The 17,428-nt window shown below is 42.8% G+C and overlaps 1 protein-coding gene across 1 annotated transcript in view; it reads right to left on the reverse strand.

The window, feature by feature from the left end:
* Nucleotides 1-17,428, reverse strand: part of LOC126327281 (uncharacterized) — a 122,733-nt gene that overhangs the window by 94,788 nt on the left and 10,517 nt on the right. Inside the window, exon 2 of the mRNA XM_049995917.1 lies at nucleotides 5,036-5,123. Within this exon, the coding sequence (XP_049851874.1) occupies nucleotides 5,036-5,123 (88 nt within the window). The remainder of the gene's footprint in view (nucleotides 1-5,035; nucleotides 5,124-17,428) is intronic.

Genomic DNA, 17,428 nt, shown 5'->3' on the forward strand with positions numbered 1-17,428 from the left:
AACAGGTGGCAGTACGATCGTGTTCTGCACGAAAGATAGCACTCTGGTCAGCGGACAACGACGCCGACGCCGACGTCAGGACACATGTCAAACGGGTTAGTCATTCTCCTACAGAACATTGTCTAAGGAGTGCAGCGACCTGGTTCAATGTTTAGGTTACAATCAACAGTCGAGACCTCAATAATATTTGTTTATTTACCGGTTTCGGCTTATGTTGATGCCATCTTGAATTTTTGTCCCCCTGTGGATGGTGATGGCGGCTCGTCCAGTGGTGTCACGAGAAAACCGACGAGCCGCCAGCGCCATCCATAGAAGGGCAAAAATTCTGAAGATAGCATCAACATAAGCCGAAACCGGTAAACAAACAAATATTATTGTGATCTCGACTGTGCCGGCCGGAGTGGCCGAGCGGTTCTAGGTGCTACAGTCTGGAACCGCGCGACCGCTACGGTCTCGCGCATAGATGTGTATGATGTCCTTAGGTTAGTTAGGTTTAAGTAGTTCTAAGTTGTACGGGACTGATGACCTCAGAAGTTAAGTCCCATAGCGCTCAGAGCCATTTGAACCATTTGATCTCGACTGTTGATTGTTACCTAAATGGTTTAGTGTTATCCTGGTAAAACCACATCCACAATCGCCGTGTACACAGTCACAGACGGTACAGCAGGCACAGAGAAGATGCCTGCCAGACTCTCTGCGGTGGAGGGCCATAGGAAGAACGGAAGCAGCCAGCCTCAAACTGTTGTGGTCCAGTGGGTTGATGCGAATCGTGCAGTTGCTTCTCGGATGTGGTGAGAGTTTATAGAGACCGAAACTGTCTCCCGAAGACTATGACAGCGCCGATCACGTATTGCATCAGAAAGAGACGACCGTTATTTGGCTGTAAGGACAAGACGTTATTACTGTACGGTAACTGGCATATGACCTTACAGCACTCACTGGACGTTTTGTATTGAGGCAAATGATGAACAGAAGGCTTCGGTAGAGTGGCCTTTATGTCGGAGATATACTGTGCGTGACACGTCTTCACAGAAGGAAAGGTCTAGAGTGGAGTCTTCAACATAAATCTGCACGTTCGAACAGTGGGCCAATGTTATTTTCACAGATGAGTCCCGATTTCGTATAGGGACTGATTCACGGCGGATTCGCATCTGGAAGGAACGTGGAACAGGATAGTGGGACCCAAACATTGTGGAAAGAGACCGATACCGAGGAGGATCCCTAATGATGTTGGCAGCGATTATGTTGACCATTCGAACACCTGTTCATGGACTTGTACAGGTGAATCAGCAAGGTGTAATTGGTGTCCCGTATCTTGACGAGATCATCGGAGCTCATGTGCCGTTGTTGCGAGATGCTGGGGGCCCAGACTTCGTAGTGATGGACGACCTCATAAAGCACAGATGGCTGATGTTTCATTGGGAACGGAAGTTACTGCAAGCATGGCGTGGCCTGCTCGTTCTCCCGATTAGAATCCCATAGACTGCGTCTGGCATGCACTAGGGAGACGGGATGCATCACGTCAGCATTCACCAACCACTGTTCAAGAGAGCGAGCAGATCTGCAAGAAGAATGGGCGCTGGTGCCTCAACACGAGACTGATGACATCATTCACAACATGTTCCGTCGTTGTCAGGCCTGTATTGCTGTCAGAGGTGGTCACACTACATACTGAACACATTAACCAGTTGTCGGAATGTGTGTTCAAATCCGTTGTTGAGAAAAACGATCAATACTTTTGTCTGCCGTTATGCCCATTGCAGTTGTTTACGTTCTTTGTTCTTTGAATTGTTTCCACTTGGCTGTGACCTGTTTATACTATTTTGTGGCAAAATAAACACAGCCTTGCAAAATTTCCGTTTGTTGCTTCAATGCCAGAAGTAGAGAGAATATTAATTGCGCACTGAAAACCGTTTATGAAAAAGATTAATTTGTTAGCATCAAATATAATTTTTTGTGTTAGGAATCTTTTTCTGCAGGGGTTTGTTGGCGCGTGGTCTTGTACAGAAGTGGAACGTGGACTGTAAGCTGTTCGGACAAGAAGAGAACAGAAGCTTTTGGGATGTGGTACTACACAAGAATGTTGAAGGTTAGATGGGTAGATCGGATAAATCATGAAGAGTTACTGAACAGAATTGGGGATAAATATTTATAGCACGATTTGACTAATTGAAGTGATCACTTTGTAGGACACATCCCCACGTATGAACGAATCGTCGATTTGATAATAGAGGGAAGAGCGAGGCGTAAAATTTCTGGAAGGAGACCAAGGGAGGAATACAGTAAGTGGGTCCAGATGGATGCATGTTGCTGTAATTATGCAGAGATGAAGAGACCTGCGGAGAACAGACTACTGTAGGGAGCTGCATCAAACTCTCCCTCGAACTGAAGACCACAACTCTTTTTAGATTATTGATAATGTAATGAAGGTGAAAGTGAACCGAGACGGCAACAGCCTCTCTTCTTCAGCATCCTCAGAATTTCGTTGTTAAACCATGATGGTCTTTTCCATCCTTTATCCACTCACTAGTGACATTAGTCTCCAGATCACGATTTACACTGCTTAAACTTTGCCCATAATTCCTCTACATTTATCTTACTGGGACGAAGTGGTGTCAGTTCACCGTCTAAGTGAGAGGCTAACAACTGCTTTTTTCCTCTATCTAACGGAAACACTCTCCTAGCCTTCTTGACTGATTTATCAACTTTCGTAATCATAGTTGCTATAATAGCATCATCATTGCTAATCCTCGTTTCTGTAATGACATTGTCGATAAGATCCGGCCTATTTGTAGCTTCAAGATTTTAGATGTTTCCAATGCGTGTGGGCGGCCGAGCTAGCTGCTCAAGACAGTTTTCAGAAAATGTGTTCAAAAGTATTTCGCATGACTGTCTGTAACCCCCCGCCCAATTAATCAACAGGCGTCTCAGGCTATACTCGGCTGGTTAACATTGCCTCCAACTAGTGTTGCATGATCTGGATATTTACGTGCTATTGACTGAAGACTTTGTCTAATGACTCTAGAACTGTCGCAGCAGAATCGGGTGGCCCGTAGCAACATCAAACAGTTCAGTTGTTTTCACGTACACCTGTTATGCGTGACCAGATAACTTCATTATCACACTCAACTTCGGCCTCAATAGAGACAATATTTTTGTTAACTGCAATGAACACCCCCCCCTCCTATGGCCTCTAATCTGTCTTTCCGATATACGTTCCACGGCTCGCTACTTATCTCAGAGGTTTCCATTTCTGGTTTCAGCCAGCTCTCGATCCCAAGAAGAATTTGAGAGCGAGAAATTTCCTGGAGGGCAGCATATTCAGAAACTTTATTACGAATATTTTGACAGTTTACTGATAAAATTATGACAGTCGACGTGTCTTCATTCTGATCGCCGTTTTACTTTCCTTGCGTCATATCGACTGGTGAGTGTTCATCTAAGCACCACAAACTACCATCTAGCCTAAGAAAACCTCATGTGTACTCCACAAGTATTCTGCTTCGCGAGTAACTGCTTCGTGTGGTACACAGTTGACCTATCAAGTGGTCCTGCAAATCCCCATTCGATAACGCAGTTCTATAAATCTGCAGCCAAGGCCGTCACAAGGTCGACTCTCCAGTCGGCTGCAAACCAAAGGACCCCGACCATCTCTGGGAACAATGCTGCAAATTGGGAGATCTGCTTGCACTCCGCCTGTGAGGGAACCGACGCCTAATGGCAAGTCAACGCTAACGCTGCTTAGAGCGCGTGTAATATAGGGCACAGTCTGAACATCGTTCCTGCAAAGTTGGATACACATATAGTAAATAGTTTTGCATCTACACTGCCTGAACTCGAGAAAATTTAATCATAACCACCCTGCAAAAAGTGTGTTTGTTAATTTACATCTGCTGTGGTTAATGTCGGATACGGGCTCTGAACAATTTTAAACACCAAACCCTACACCTACATACGTACTTAGCAGTTCCCTTTTAGTGGTTTTGTTGCATCTCCTAAGAGTTTTGCCAGTAAAAGACAGTAATCGGTCTCCCTTCGCTACATGCTACATGATCATTCTGATTTAAATACACTATTGTGTGAAGCTTCCAAACGGAGGTAACTCTCTCATGACGTATCATGCCAAGCTACACAGTTCGATGGAACTTGAGCTATAAATAGAAAACGAAACGGATCATTAATAGATTAATTTTTAGTAAGCTTATTAAATTATTTTTGATGTTATTGCTACATAAACGGGAGCGAAGCAGCGAGCGCAAAGCTAGTCACTGTGTCAAACGGTTGCTATAAATATGCACTACCACTCGTCTCACTGACTCATGAGTTGTTTAAAGAAACATCTGCAAAAATTAAATATCGTTTATTTTCCGTCATTTTAAAAATAAAAACATTCAAAGAAAATTCTTTTTCATTCTAAGGGACAGTTAGGCGTTGCTATTAATGATGTTGGGAGAGGCGGGGCTGGAGGAATTAGCTAATATCTGTTCGCACTCAGGGGTAATGGTGTCAGAAAGTTTAGGAACCACTGGTGTAGATGAGAAACAACAAAGGGCCTATACACTTCCTTGAGGAACGTCAGCTATAATTTCAGTTTCACTGGATGCGAGAGTTCACTAAAACATTCCTGAGTGGAAACCAAGTGTCCAGTTTCATAGGTGGGACTGTATCTAAAGGTAACGCAATTTAGTTAGAAGCATTTTGAGAGAAAGTGTCAAAATCCTCACTGAAATATAGGCATACATAATCAACTTGAGACATCCTGTCGATAGCACCCCTTATATCTTATGGACAAAATATTTTTTGAGTCTGTGCTGGTTATGTGTCACTAGACCGTTTTCTTCCAGGAATCTCATAACGTTGGTACGCGGACCATGTACCAAATTAATACAACAAATTGGTATAATGAGATGGACCAGCCTTAGGTCTAGTTGTCACGGCCCAGTGCTCATGCCGAACAGCTTCCCTGGTCTGAACTGTTAACCAGTAGATCTGCGAACTTTCAAGGACAAAGTAACTACGCTGTGCATGCACGAACCTTTTCTGGGAGCAGGGCTGGATCGGCTGTCCCCAAGCTGCTCCTTGCGCTTCAGTCGGCCCGGGTGAGACGCCATTGCCGCAGTCAACTGCGAAAAATCAAACAGGGAAACAACATGTACGTGTAGGAACGATCGCTGTCAGCTTGTAGAGGTGTGATATAATCACTACAACCAGTTGTTTATTTTTTTATCCATCTTAGGCGGTTGTAACATGTGTTTTCTACATAAAATGCTGAAGAAAAAAAAGAGTAAGACTGTTAGCACATTTCGGAACCGCGGCTAAGATTTTTCGTGAACAAGTCGGAATTAAATCTTAACAACTATCTCGTATCAATAAGTAATTACATTATCAGTCTCTCTAAAATGGTGGATACTCAGAGTCGTATAATGGTTACGGAAGAGATAAACACGACGCTTTTTGATGGTTGCGATACACACTCGTCTGGCACTGCCACTTTGCCATCCATGTCTACGCAGGGTGTTCGGAAATTACCGTTACTAACTTCTAGAACTCGTAGATAGGAGTTAGTTCATAATATTTTGACTGGGAACCCGTGTCTGGAAACGTCAATCCACGAAGCTACAGAGCGTCAGGGTTATAGGTGCAGGCGCCTGTAAATGTGTGAATATAAAGGGTGACTCGGTGACGATGTTACAAATTGTCAGGTATAATCGAGACGGATAAATGTATCAATTTGAGATTAGGGACCCTGTCGAGCGAGTCGAAAATTACAAGCGAAAATCATTCTGATACCTTTGATATTGGAATACGTGTACCGATACGGTTGTTGCTGAGAATGTAGGGGTCTACAGCTTTCAGAGGTGGTAGTACGGACCAAAACAAGAAAAAATGTAGAGTAAACATGGTCTCTAAAATGCATACCTCAGGTGCTATGGACACTTGTATTTTCGCTTGTATGAACACATCTATACTTTTGAACAAGTGCTCATAACTCTTGAGGTATGTATTTAGGTCCCGTGTTCACTGGACATTTTTTCTTGTTTTGTTCTATACTGCCATCTCTGGAAGTTGCCTACCCTAGAATCTTAGCAACAATAGTACCGGTAAATCTATTCCAGTGTCATAGGTATACGGACCCTCACCTGAAACTAATACATTTCTCCTCCTCCACTATCCTTGAAAGTTTGTAACATCATGACGCAATCACCCTTTACACAGGGTGTTTCCATAAGAGCGTGCATAAATGTAACAGGTCATAGAGAATGCTCCACTGAACAATTTGAGGCAGGGAGCCTGAGGTCGGAGAAGCCAGCTTAAGAAGACATGGCAGTAAACTTGTCTATCGCTTTGTCAGCATTACTGTTTTCAGTTTATTGACAACTAACATGCGTACAAGCATCCATGTACTGTGCTGTTTATCTACATGTCCATTATTTCCTGCAACGAAACAAGGAGGACGAGCCTGATTACGAGGAACTCATGATGCATGTTTTGTTTACTTTACTTGTCCTCAAGGCGGCTCTGCTCTATCGTATTTACTTTGCCCCATGACAGAACGTGATATGAATCAATGACAGACCCATTCATTACTCAGTGCTATTCAGAGACGTACAGTACAACCGAAGGAGCAGTACCGTTACAATGTTTCCTGGTCGCTGGATCGGAAGTCGACGTCCTATTCCATGGCCTGCGATGTCACTTGATCCCAATCCCATTGATTATAATCTATGGGGAGATCTTAAGTTATTTATGTAAGGGACCCCACTGGATGCGGAGAGGGAATTAGTTACCAGAATTGTAGCTACCTGTGATGTGATTCGAAACACTCCAAGGATATTTGTCAGAGCTTGTCAGCATCTTGTTGCCCGATGTCATGTTTGCATTGAGGCTGATGGCCGTCAGTTTCAGAACATTTTGTAAGATACAGTACAAATGGTACTTTCATTGTGTCTATGATGGTATTTGGACTTAGCTACTGTAAATAATAAAAGCTCATAGAAATGCGATTTTATTCCTGTTGTCTCCCTAAGCTGGCTTCTCCGATTCCAGGTTCCCTACCTCAAATTGTGCACTGGAACATCCTCTATATCCTATTAAATTTTTGCACCATATTACGGAAACACCCTGTATACATACATTTACAGGCGGCTGCTCCTATAACTTTGACGCTCTGCAGAGTCATTGGAACACGTTACCGGGCATGGGTTCCTATTCAAATTATTATGGACTCACTCCCCTCTTCAAGGCCTAGAAGTTTGTAATCGGAATTTCCGAACAGGCTGTACTATCACTGTTGTGTGCATCGCCTTTCAACGACGCCTGCACATGATCCGTAGACGTTTGGACTGTCACCAGCCGGTGTAAGCCCGATGGGCCAGATGCCTAACAACTTTGCGCCGTTCTTTCATTTTTAAATCCCCCAGGCCCATGGCGCATGATGTACTTTGATGTGGGAACAACGTGTGTGGAAGCTCGATCAATGGCGCCAGTTTCTGTTCACCAAAGAGTTAAGGATTTCGTTGTTACCTGACTGTTGGCAGTTATATACAAGGCAGAAAGCAATGACGAAACTAAGAAATAGTATGACAGATTGGTATTGAAATTGTAAGAAGAGTAAGACAGGGTTGTCCTCCTCCACAACCTCTGTTTATCATATGTGCCGAAGGCTTGATAATGAAGACAATAAAACCGGAGAAGGTAGGAGGCCGGAAGATCATCTGCACAAAATTAGCTGACGACATGGTACAGCTTGCAGGTAATATCTTGAAAAAAGAATATTTGTGGCATCAGCTGTACAATTGTACGATTATTCTCTACCAATTTCGATTATTACAATCATCTTTACAGGAGAAAATTGTAAGGTAAAAAAAAATATAGAACATAAACAAGCATCACAGAAAATGGGGAAATTAAAAAAGATGATTTTAAAATCGTTGATCGACGGATCAAAAATATATTTTCGTCAGATATGACCTAACCACATTTAGACTCGCATTCCAGAGGACGACGTTTCGGATCCACGTCCGAAAAGGCAGCTTCAGGATTTTTGTGATTTCCCTAAATCTCCAGGCAAATTCCGCGATGGTTTCTTTGAAAGGTCACAGCCAATTTCCTTCTCTATCCTTGACATAATCAGAGCTTGTATTATGTCTTTAACGACTTCGTTGTCGACGGTGGGCTAAACATTAATCTTCCTTCCTTCCTTCCTTGCTTCCTTTCTCGTTCTGCCATGGGTATGATGACGGTTGTGCAGTATTGGGATACCTATTCTTTCTGTCCCAAAGTCGATATTTCAGCGATGGGCGCGTCTTTAAAGACGATACTACACGAGCACACTACATCCATTCACCTTGTGATCACTTTCCTCCAGGAGAGAGGAATAACGGTATGGAACGGCTTGCAGTATCTGCTGACGCGAACTGGTCATGCCTGCGATCGTTTGAACGATGCAGTACGTCATGTAAGGAATCCTCCTCACACACTGGTGACGTCTGGAGACTTACTTTCGAAGAGTGCAACAATTCTTAATCTTATGGACAAATTACCGAAGAGGAAACTGAATATTACTAGCACCATATTGTGATTTTACAGATGTCCAAAGTTATGCCCTTTCTATTATCCTTCCTTTATTTTGGTCATCGTTTTGTTATTGTTTTACAGTATATTTACGTTTCTAGTTTCATATACTTCTTCTTTAGTTCCCTCGTGCCTCGAATCCAATTAAACACTCGTTCCCAGATACGTAAGTGTTGCGAAAGCGTCATTTCAGCAGTTTACGTCTGTGCAAAGCGCTTGTGCTAACTGGCAGGAGAAAACAGAGCGTGAAACGTCAGAAATTTTATCGAAATAGCAGTCAAGAGAGGCAAATGTGTTACGAGTAGATAGGTGTCCTGTTTGGCGCACTTGCGCAGACGCAATACAGAACATCCACATTGCGGATTGAATATTACGGAACACTCTACAGACATAATTCGGAACGCTTTCCACTCTACAGATAAACTCGATACACGTTTCTCTACGCGACTGGTCAAAGCACGCGAATGTGTAACACACAAATGCGTGGCATGCAAATGTGTGGTGCAAGCCCTCTGGACAGACACACGTGAGAAACGCACGATCCGAACATCTGAAGAAGAAACTGTTTGTGCCGTGTAAACGGACAACAGTCAAACGCAAGTGACGGATTGCGGACTGGACTGGAAACACAACTGCAGATTGTGAGAAACTGTCGGCGTCACTTCGTTCACGGCAGAGGTGCAAAAAGTATGTCCTTTCGAGCATAAAAAGAAGTTCGTAGAGTCAAAAACACTCCCCAGACTGGACTATGGCGATGCTATTCTACAAGGACTTTCGCATGAGTAATCTACAGGTGGCGCTGCTTCTCGATTTCCGTTTTCCACTTTTTCCGATCCTATCAGTCTCATTCTTGTTAGCCATGTGACATCCATCGCGTTTCGGACCTCTCTACTCCAACTCCTGCTATGTCTTCCCCGCTTTCTTCTTTCCGTTGGGGTTCAGTGCCACACTTTCTTTGGCCATTGTCTATGGCCCTTGCTTTCCAAATGCCCGTAAAATTTTAGGCGTTTTCATCTCTTGGTGTCTACTGATCGACACCCATTACCCCTCTTATGTTGATATTTGTTATACAGGCCAACCTGGCTATGCCACAACTTCGTCTTCGAAAGTCCACCTCTAGTGTAAGAAACGTGTTTCGCTGACAACTGTATACTATCCACATGTCTGCTCCATACGTAGCGATGTTTTTAATAATTTTTGTTTTTCCAAAGGACCGAGTTCAGTTGTCGTGGGGCCCTCCTGTCCTGCCCTGTTTTATCACTTATGTCGCCTTCACTTTTTCCATTTAATGTCATCATAACCCTCAGGTACTTAAAGGACTTACATCCGTTGAGATTAATCGCTTCAACTTCCAGATCCTCTATGATGCTGTCATCAACCTTCAGATATTCAGTTTTTGTCATGTTCATTTTGAGGTCCCATCTTTCATACTATTTTGGACCAATCTCGTTCAAAAAATTAGAGAAATTAAATTCCTTCCAAACTTTAAAGACAGTTAATGGTCCATCTTGTATAACAATAGTCATCTTTCCCATACACTAGTCTGAAGTTGAATCTCTTTAGTCCGTTCCTCCCCCATAAATTTTCGCTCTCCCATGTTGGCAGAGTTCTTTATCTAAATTCTGTTCTGTCCTGACATCCACTGTCACTGTCTTTTCAGTCTTCTATTTCTTTCTCCCTTCCCCTTCTATCATACAAAACGTTTCCAAATGTAGTAAACTCACCTAGTTACACTTATTGCCCTATTCTATTTTATTATTATTACTGTCAACGACTATTTTCATTATTATTAAGGTAAAGGGTCCTTATATATTCCCCGCAGCTAATTTCGCACCCCTAGGAATTTACGGTTTCCACTAATAGCAATTGTATAGCTTCGCGTGCATGCATGCCCTGAATCCGTGGTCTGTTGAGCGTGTTGTATGGAGTCGCTACAGTTAGGGGTTTGGTCTGCGTTGGTGTAGCTACGATTATAATAAATCTGCGGATGTTCTTAATTTCGTCCTGGGGACGGCATTTTGAATTGTTAATATCAATATAATTTTTTTGGTATGGGAAAACGCAAGGGAAGAGAAAGTGATTCGTTGCACGAAATGCTTATTTGTAATAGGGAAACATGCTCTTCATCTACACAGGCATGCAAATTCATAAGCGATACATCTTTAGAAAGCTGAAAAGCTTAAAACATTGTTCATTCATGGCCTTCAAGTGATTTATGACAGTGAAAGAGTCTGGCTATGTTATAATCGGAAAATGCATTTAAACTAATTGCACTTTTGAGAATTTTCATGGACTACGTAATTACGAACACTTTTTTATATTTTCTTTTTTTTTTGCCATGTTAAGGATGTAGGTTGCAGTAGGTACTGGGAGATGAAGAAGCTTACACAGGATAGAGTAGCATGGAGAGCTGCATCAAACCAGTCTCAGGACTGAAGACAACAACAACAACAACAACAACAACATTTATTACGAATACTGGCTTTAGCATGGAATAACGATTTAACTGTAACTTACTTATAAGCAGAACATAAATTTAGGAATATATATAAAACAATTTGTAGTCTTTTACACAAGCTTTCATGATTTATACGAGTCCTAAAGTACTAAGGTGACATAATTTGGGCTCCCTACTTCATTATTGATAATAATAATAATAATAATTATTATTATTATTATTATTATTCCTGTGCATCTAATATCTTTGGTGTGTATTGGCCCTGGTCAGACTAAGAGAGGCCATAATCTGGTCATGCTAAATAAACAATTAATAATGCGAAAATGGTGATAGAAGAGTTTTTTCGATTTTTCAGACAAATTCATCTTTGTTTAAAGTACGTGCCCATTCCGAGTTGGCATTAACAAAATTATTGGAGACGTATTAGTCACAGACAAATTTATATGTTGTGAGTCGTTACAATTCATAATCTTTAGAAAACTGTGTCAATAAAACACAATACAAAAGTCGTAAACAGAACATGTTAGGATATACAACAAAGGAAAATCTAGTAGCAGCTAGAACGAAACTCATGCTGAAAGGTGCTCACACTAGTAAACAGTACAAGTAAAATATAGACTCTCATGGGAGATGAACATTTTAAGTGCAACTTCAAAAGCTGTTAACCATGAGACGTCGCTCGCCAAACCGCCGTTGGCAGTAGCTTAGTGAACGTGGTAAACTCACGAAGGCGTCAGATGGCGCTGCTATCAAAGACCAAAAACATGACATATCGACACAACAAACTTTGCAGTACGTCAAATATAACCGTATAAATCGTTTGAATCCGGATTATTGCTACTGCTTGATTTTTCTTTGTCATATATCTTGGCATGTTCCATTTATGTCTTTTGTACTTTTTTTATTGCCACAGTTTCCTGGAGATGATATACCAAACGTGTCACAGTAAATGTCTCCAAGGACATATTAAATGCCTAGAAGACAGTTTTACAGAATGGAGCAACCAATAGAGAAATGGATCAGGTGTGTGAAGCAACGAGCATAGGCACGTAATATTACGCTCTAAGAGTCGCAGTAATGGCCTTACTTTATCCTTCAAGCCACTTCCGTCCACCCGTCACGCATGTTATTTACAAACAAGCCCCGCATTGTCAGTTTGTAAACATGTTTATCAGTCTGGACAAAGACTCTCGAGGACTGTCAGAGCCGTGAGGGACACGGAGCAGCGAAACGAAGTGAACTTCTCAATTTTGGCCTTTACTAAACTCTGCCTTCTACAAAATACAATGTAGGCTATTTCTTTTTTACTCAGACATGTTTCGGCACCTATGTGTCATCTTCAGCGAGTCTTTGTAAACTCTGCGCCACTTGGTGACACTTTCTAGTTGTGATGAGTATCTTCAGCTCGGTGCGGTGTTTACTGTGGAGAGGGCCCGGGGTGACCAGTCCGCTATGAGCCTACGATCAGGAAGATACCGGCTGTACTTGTAAACTGCCGGCAGCGGTCAGCTGACGGAGCAACGGGTAATGTGCCCTGATGGTGGCCTGACTATGGGCCACGTTTCTGCTGTACATTGCTGGGCAGAATTTGTATTGGAATCCGGATTAGCGTCCACCGCAGTATGAACTGTAGTTATTTAGGACAGCTTGCAGTGATATACGAATACAACTGAACTTCCAGCAGGAAAAACCTTTTGTGAACGGTAACACAACATTCCAAGGAATATGAAGTACCTGCGGAAAAATGCTCCTGTCGGAGCACAAAAAAAGGCGAATGAGTTTGTCTTTAAAAGAGTCTGACAGGAAAGTGGAGATCCACCTGCCTCAAACCTCACCAAAAATTCTGACAAGCGAACACATTCGCGCTCTTTTAACACAGAATATTCTGAACCCTTTTCCCCAGACCCTCTTTCTAGTTAAGCCTTCATACTCAGCATCTCCTACTCACTGCCACCGTTTATATATATATATATCTACCACTGTCTTCATTTTATCCCATTGATTTACAGTATATTTCACTGTCACTATCTCACTTATACTGTCTGTTTTTTTTTCCCACTGCTACTGTGTCGGTAGCTAAAAAAATTCTGGAATCTCCAACTTATTTTTTCGTCGATACCCATGTGTTTTCAATATAGTTCCAAAATGCGCTTTCCCCCGTATCTAAGTGTTAAAGTTCGCGGGTTCCCTCAAACCTATACTCTGTTTTCATTTCCACCGTCTCCTCTTTGTTCTACTCCCACTTCTTCAATCTCCGTCCATATCCCTTTCTGCTGTGTCTCTCATTGGCTTCTCTCTTTGGTTCCAACTATTATTTGTCTTCATCCATCTCTCTTTCTCTTTCACTACCACTTTCTCTCACCTACCATTACTGTCTCCTCTCTCTCTCTCTTTCCCTTCCACTGGCATTTTCTTCTCTAACACCGTCACTGTGTCTCTGCTACCGTCTTTCAGCAGAAAAAAATCCAAATATTTTTGCATCTCAAAATTTTTGGCGAGGAAGACGGAATGAAGACTGAGGAAGCTGGTTCCACCTTTCTGTCAGTCTTTCAGAGAGAAACATACTCGCCTCTTATGGCCTCCGACAGGAGCATTTTTCCGCTGGTTCCCTTCTTTACTCCGCCAGTTTCGACAGTTTCTATTCTATGACACACACAAACAATAAATAAGTACGCACAATACAAGATTAACACAAAATCTTTTGCTCTACGTTTTTTGTGGATATTGTTCTCATCGACTGCAATTCATCGAAAACGCCCGGAGTATGATTCGTGTTTTAAAATTTTATCAGAAATATTTTACTCAAATTGCAGTATTTCCAGTTTATCTAGTTTTTGGCAGTCATTTAAAGTTGTTTTCAGACGTGTTAAACCCGTTTTTAGTCCATTTATTGTCACTGCAGTACATTTTTGGGCATATTTGTGTAGGCGTGAATTGGATATAATACAGAGAAAGAGTGTCATAAAGTTTTATCTGTAAAGAAGTGCTCACTAAATACATATTTTGGTGACCTCAGGATCCTATCGATAACCCCAGATCCCCTGACATATTTTCAGTACGTCAGTTAAAATTACATTTACGCCTCAGACCGGATATTACAGACATATTTTACGTACATTACTGTCACAACTTTGAGCCTCTAGATCGCAGCAACGGATAATGATATAGTTTCAAGGTTTCTCGAGAAAATCACGTTAAGAACACATGGTAAAAATTTCGACGACCTACCATGCATAGAAATTATAGAAGTTTCGATCCCCACAATTAGAGCTTTCGCTACCCAAAAATCGTGAGTTTGAGGGTGTATCTTGATCATGGATACAGATTTTCGAAAACATGAAACGGTCTAAAGAATGTACAGTTAGGGTTTTTTTTTGTAATTATCTTTGGACCTCTGGATGTTGATAAGGGACAGTTATATAGAAAAACGTTCGAAGTTCCCCGAGAAGATTATCTTAACAACTTTAAAAATTTGAACGATCGGCCATGAATAGAAATTATAGAAGTGGTCAGCCCCTGAATTGGTACTTTTCGTACATATACAATAATCGTGTTTTTCAGGATTTTCCCAGGAATCACCTCTGATGCTTTTGTAAGCCGGCTAAGCTCCACTCTAGACCACACTTGAGCAAATTAACAATCGGTTTGCTCAGTTTGCAACGGCTGGAGGACGTGTGAAATGTTCCGGTTATGACCATGCACAGCTACATTATGCCAGTTCTTCCGATAGGTATACAAATGATCGCCAGACCAAGGGCTATCCAAAACACTTGACCTCTTATTTCTGTGATCGATAGAACCCTTGATATGACGCCGTGAAAAATCGCAGTTTCGTTCTCTGCTTTTTGGAACCGTGCACGACAAGCGAATGTTTTGTAAGAAAATGAGACACCTGCAGCCGTCCTTATGATGTCATTTGTTGAGTAGCTATCAGTTTCGGCCTGTAGTGCACCATCTTCAGGCCTTAGTAGATGCTGAAAGATGTATCACGATCCACATATACGATGCATCAGTGGCCAACAACTGGTCTGCGTAAACCAAGGTGCACAGAAGTGCCGAAACTGGTAGCTGCACAATAAATGACACCATATGGACGGCTGTACGCGTTTCATTTTCTTGCGATAGTGAACGGCCGTTGTCCCCCAGACCTCCTGGCACGGATGGACATATAAAACCGTACTTTTTTCTGTTGCCTAAAGTGACTTGAGCAATCTGGACTTGGACGCGCAAGTCGCCGAAGTGGCGTCAAATCGAAAGACTTGCACCCGGCGAACGATCTATTCGACGGGAGGACCTACTCACACGACATTTGCATTTATTTATCTGGTTTTTGAGTGTATTCCCTCTCCAAGATTGTGGACTGCATACTGGCTGGTTTGAAGTTTCGTTTCCGAACACGTGTGGTTCGATTTAAATAAGAATATGTGTTTAGAGCTCTAACGGGGAGTCTTCCGTTTGGTAGTTGCCGTTAATGACGTAACTACAGTCATGCTCACGGTGGCGCTGGCACCAGTCCACATACGCAGAGGTGTGTTGGTGCATGTCAGAGTATGATGCAGAGAGTAAGTGTGCAGGCGTTTTCAGACATGCTAATGGTAAGTGTGTGTTGAAAATGGCTCAAAGAACACATATTGATGACGTTATGAGGGGTAGAATACCAGGGTGACTGGAGGCTGGTTCAAACACAGCAGGTCGTAGCACGGGCCCTCCGTGTGCCACAAAGTGTGATCTCAAGATTCATGCAACGATTCCAGCAGACAGGAAACGTGTCCAGGCGCTACGGTACGGGACGTCCACAGTGTACAAGACCACAAGAAGACCGATTTCTCACCATCAGCGCCCGCAGACGGCCACGGAGTAGCCTTGCTCGGGACCTTACCGCAGCCACTGGAACAGTTTTCTCCAGACACACAGTCTACAGACGACTGAACAGACATGGTCCATTCACCCGGAGACCTGCAAGGTGCATTCCACTGACCCCTGGTCACAGGAGAGCCCGTAAAGCCTGGTGTCGAGGACACAGTACATGATCATTGGAACAATGGTCCCAGATTCTGTTCACGTACGAGTAGAGGTATAGTTTGAACAGTGATTCTCGCCGGGTTTTCGTCTGGCGTGAACCAGGAACCAGATACCAACCCCTTAATGTCCTTGAAAGGGACCTGTACGGAGGTTGTGGTTTGATGGTGGGGAGAGGGATTATGACTGTTGCACGTACACCCCTGCACGTCTTTTACAGAGGAACTGTAAGAGGTCAGGTGTATCGGGACGTCATTTCGCACCAGTATGTCCGCCTTTTCAGGGGTGCAGTGGGTTCCACCTTCCTCCTGATGGATGGTAATATACGGTCCCACCGAGCTGCCATCGTGGAGCATTACTATGAAAGAGAAGATATCAGGCGAATGGAGCGGCCTGCCTTTTCTCCATACCTAAATCCCATCGAGAACGTCTGGGATGCTCTCAGTCGACGTATCGCTGCACGTCTTCAAATCCCTAGGACACTTCAGAAGCTCCGACAGGCACGGGTGCAAGACTGGGAGACTACACCCCAGCAGCTGTTCGACCGCCTGATCCAGAGTATGCCAACCGGTTGTGCGGTCTGTGTACGTGCGCATGGTGATCATATCCCATATTGATGTCTGGGTACATGCGCAGGAAACAGTGCCATTTTGTACCACATATGTTTCGGGACTGTTTTCTCAACTTATCACCAATACTGTGGACTTACAGATCTGTGTCGTCTGTGTTCCCTATGTGCCTATGCTTTTAGCCCCAGTTTTGTGTAGTGCCACGTTGTGTGGCACCACATCCTGCAGTTATCCTTAATTTACGGCCATGAGTGTACGTAGCAGGCACTGCGGCTTGTGGTTCTGAAGTTGTTACCACTGTAGGCTTAGGCGTTAATGTTGTGCGGCTAAACTGAAAGAAATGGTGTCTTGATAAAAGGGTGCTGAACCTAACTGTTCCAATATTCCGGCCACAATGGCGACTAGAGAGTGTGATGGAAGAACATGTACGTATCATATTTCTAGAAATAATATCTTGTGATGATTAGTAGTTCGTTCTTATAAGTTATTTTATATCTATCGCACGCCTTGAGGTTTCAGAAAGTAAATAGGGTTCCCCATGACAATAATCTAATAGGGTGTAATTTTAAGTTATTTTACTGATATCGTTGTTAAATCTTGAGCCTTGATCTGCGTGAATTTATTTGTAAGATATATTCTGCTGCAGATACAAATGACTGTACGGGGTGTGATTTGTGGATTTGTTAATGTATCCTGAGTGTTAACTTCGAGTTGGGACTGGGGTCAGGTTTGGAAGGAATTAATAGCCACGGTTGCAACTTAGTTCGAAACAATTGTGACCTGTCCTGTCCACTGTTAATACTGTTTG

The sequence above is a fragment of the Schistocerca gregaria genome, chromosome 1, assembly GCF_023897955.1.
Source record: "Schistocerca gregaria isolate iqSchGreg1 chromosome 1, iqSchGreg1.2, whole genome shotgun sequence".
NCBI classification, from domain to species: domain Eukaryota; kingdom Metazoa; phylum Arthropoda; class Insecta; order Orthoptera; family Acrididae; genus Schistocerca; species Schistocerca gregaria.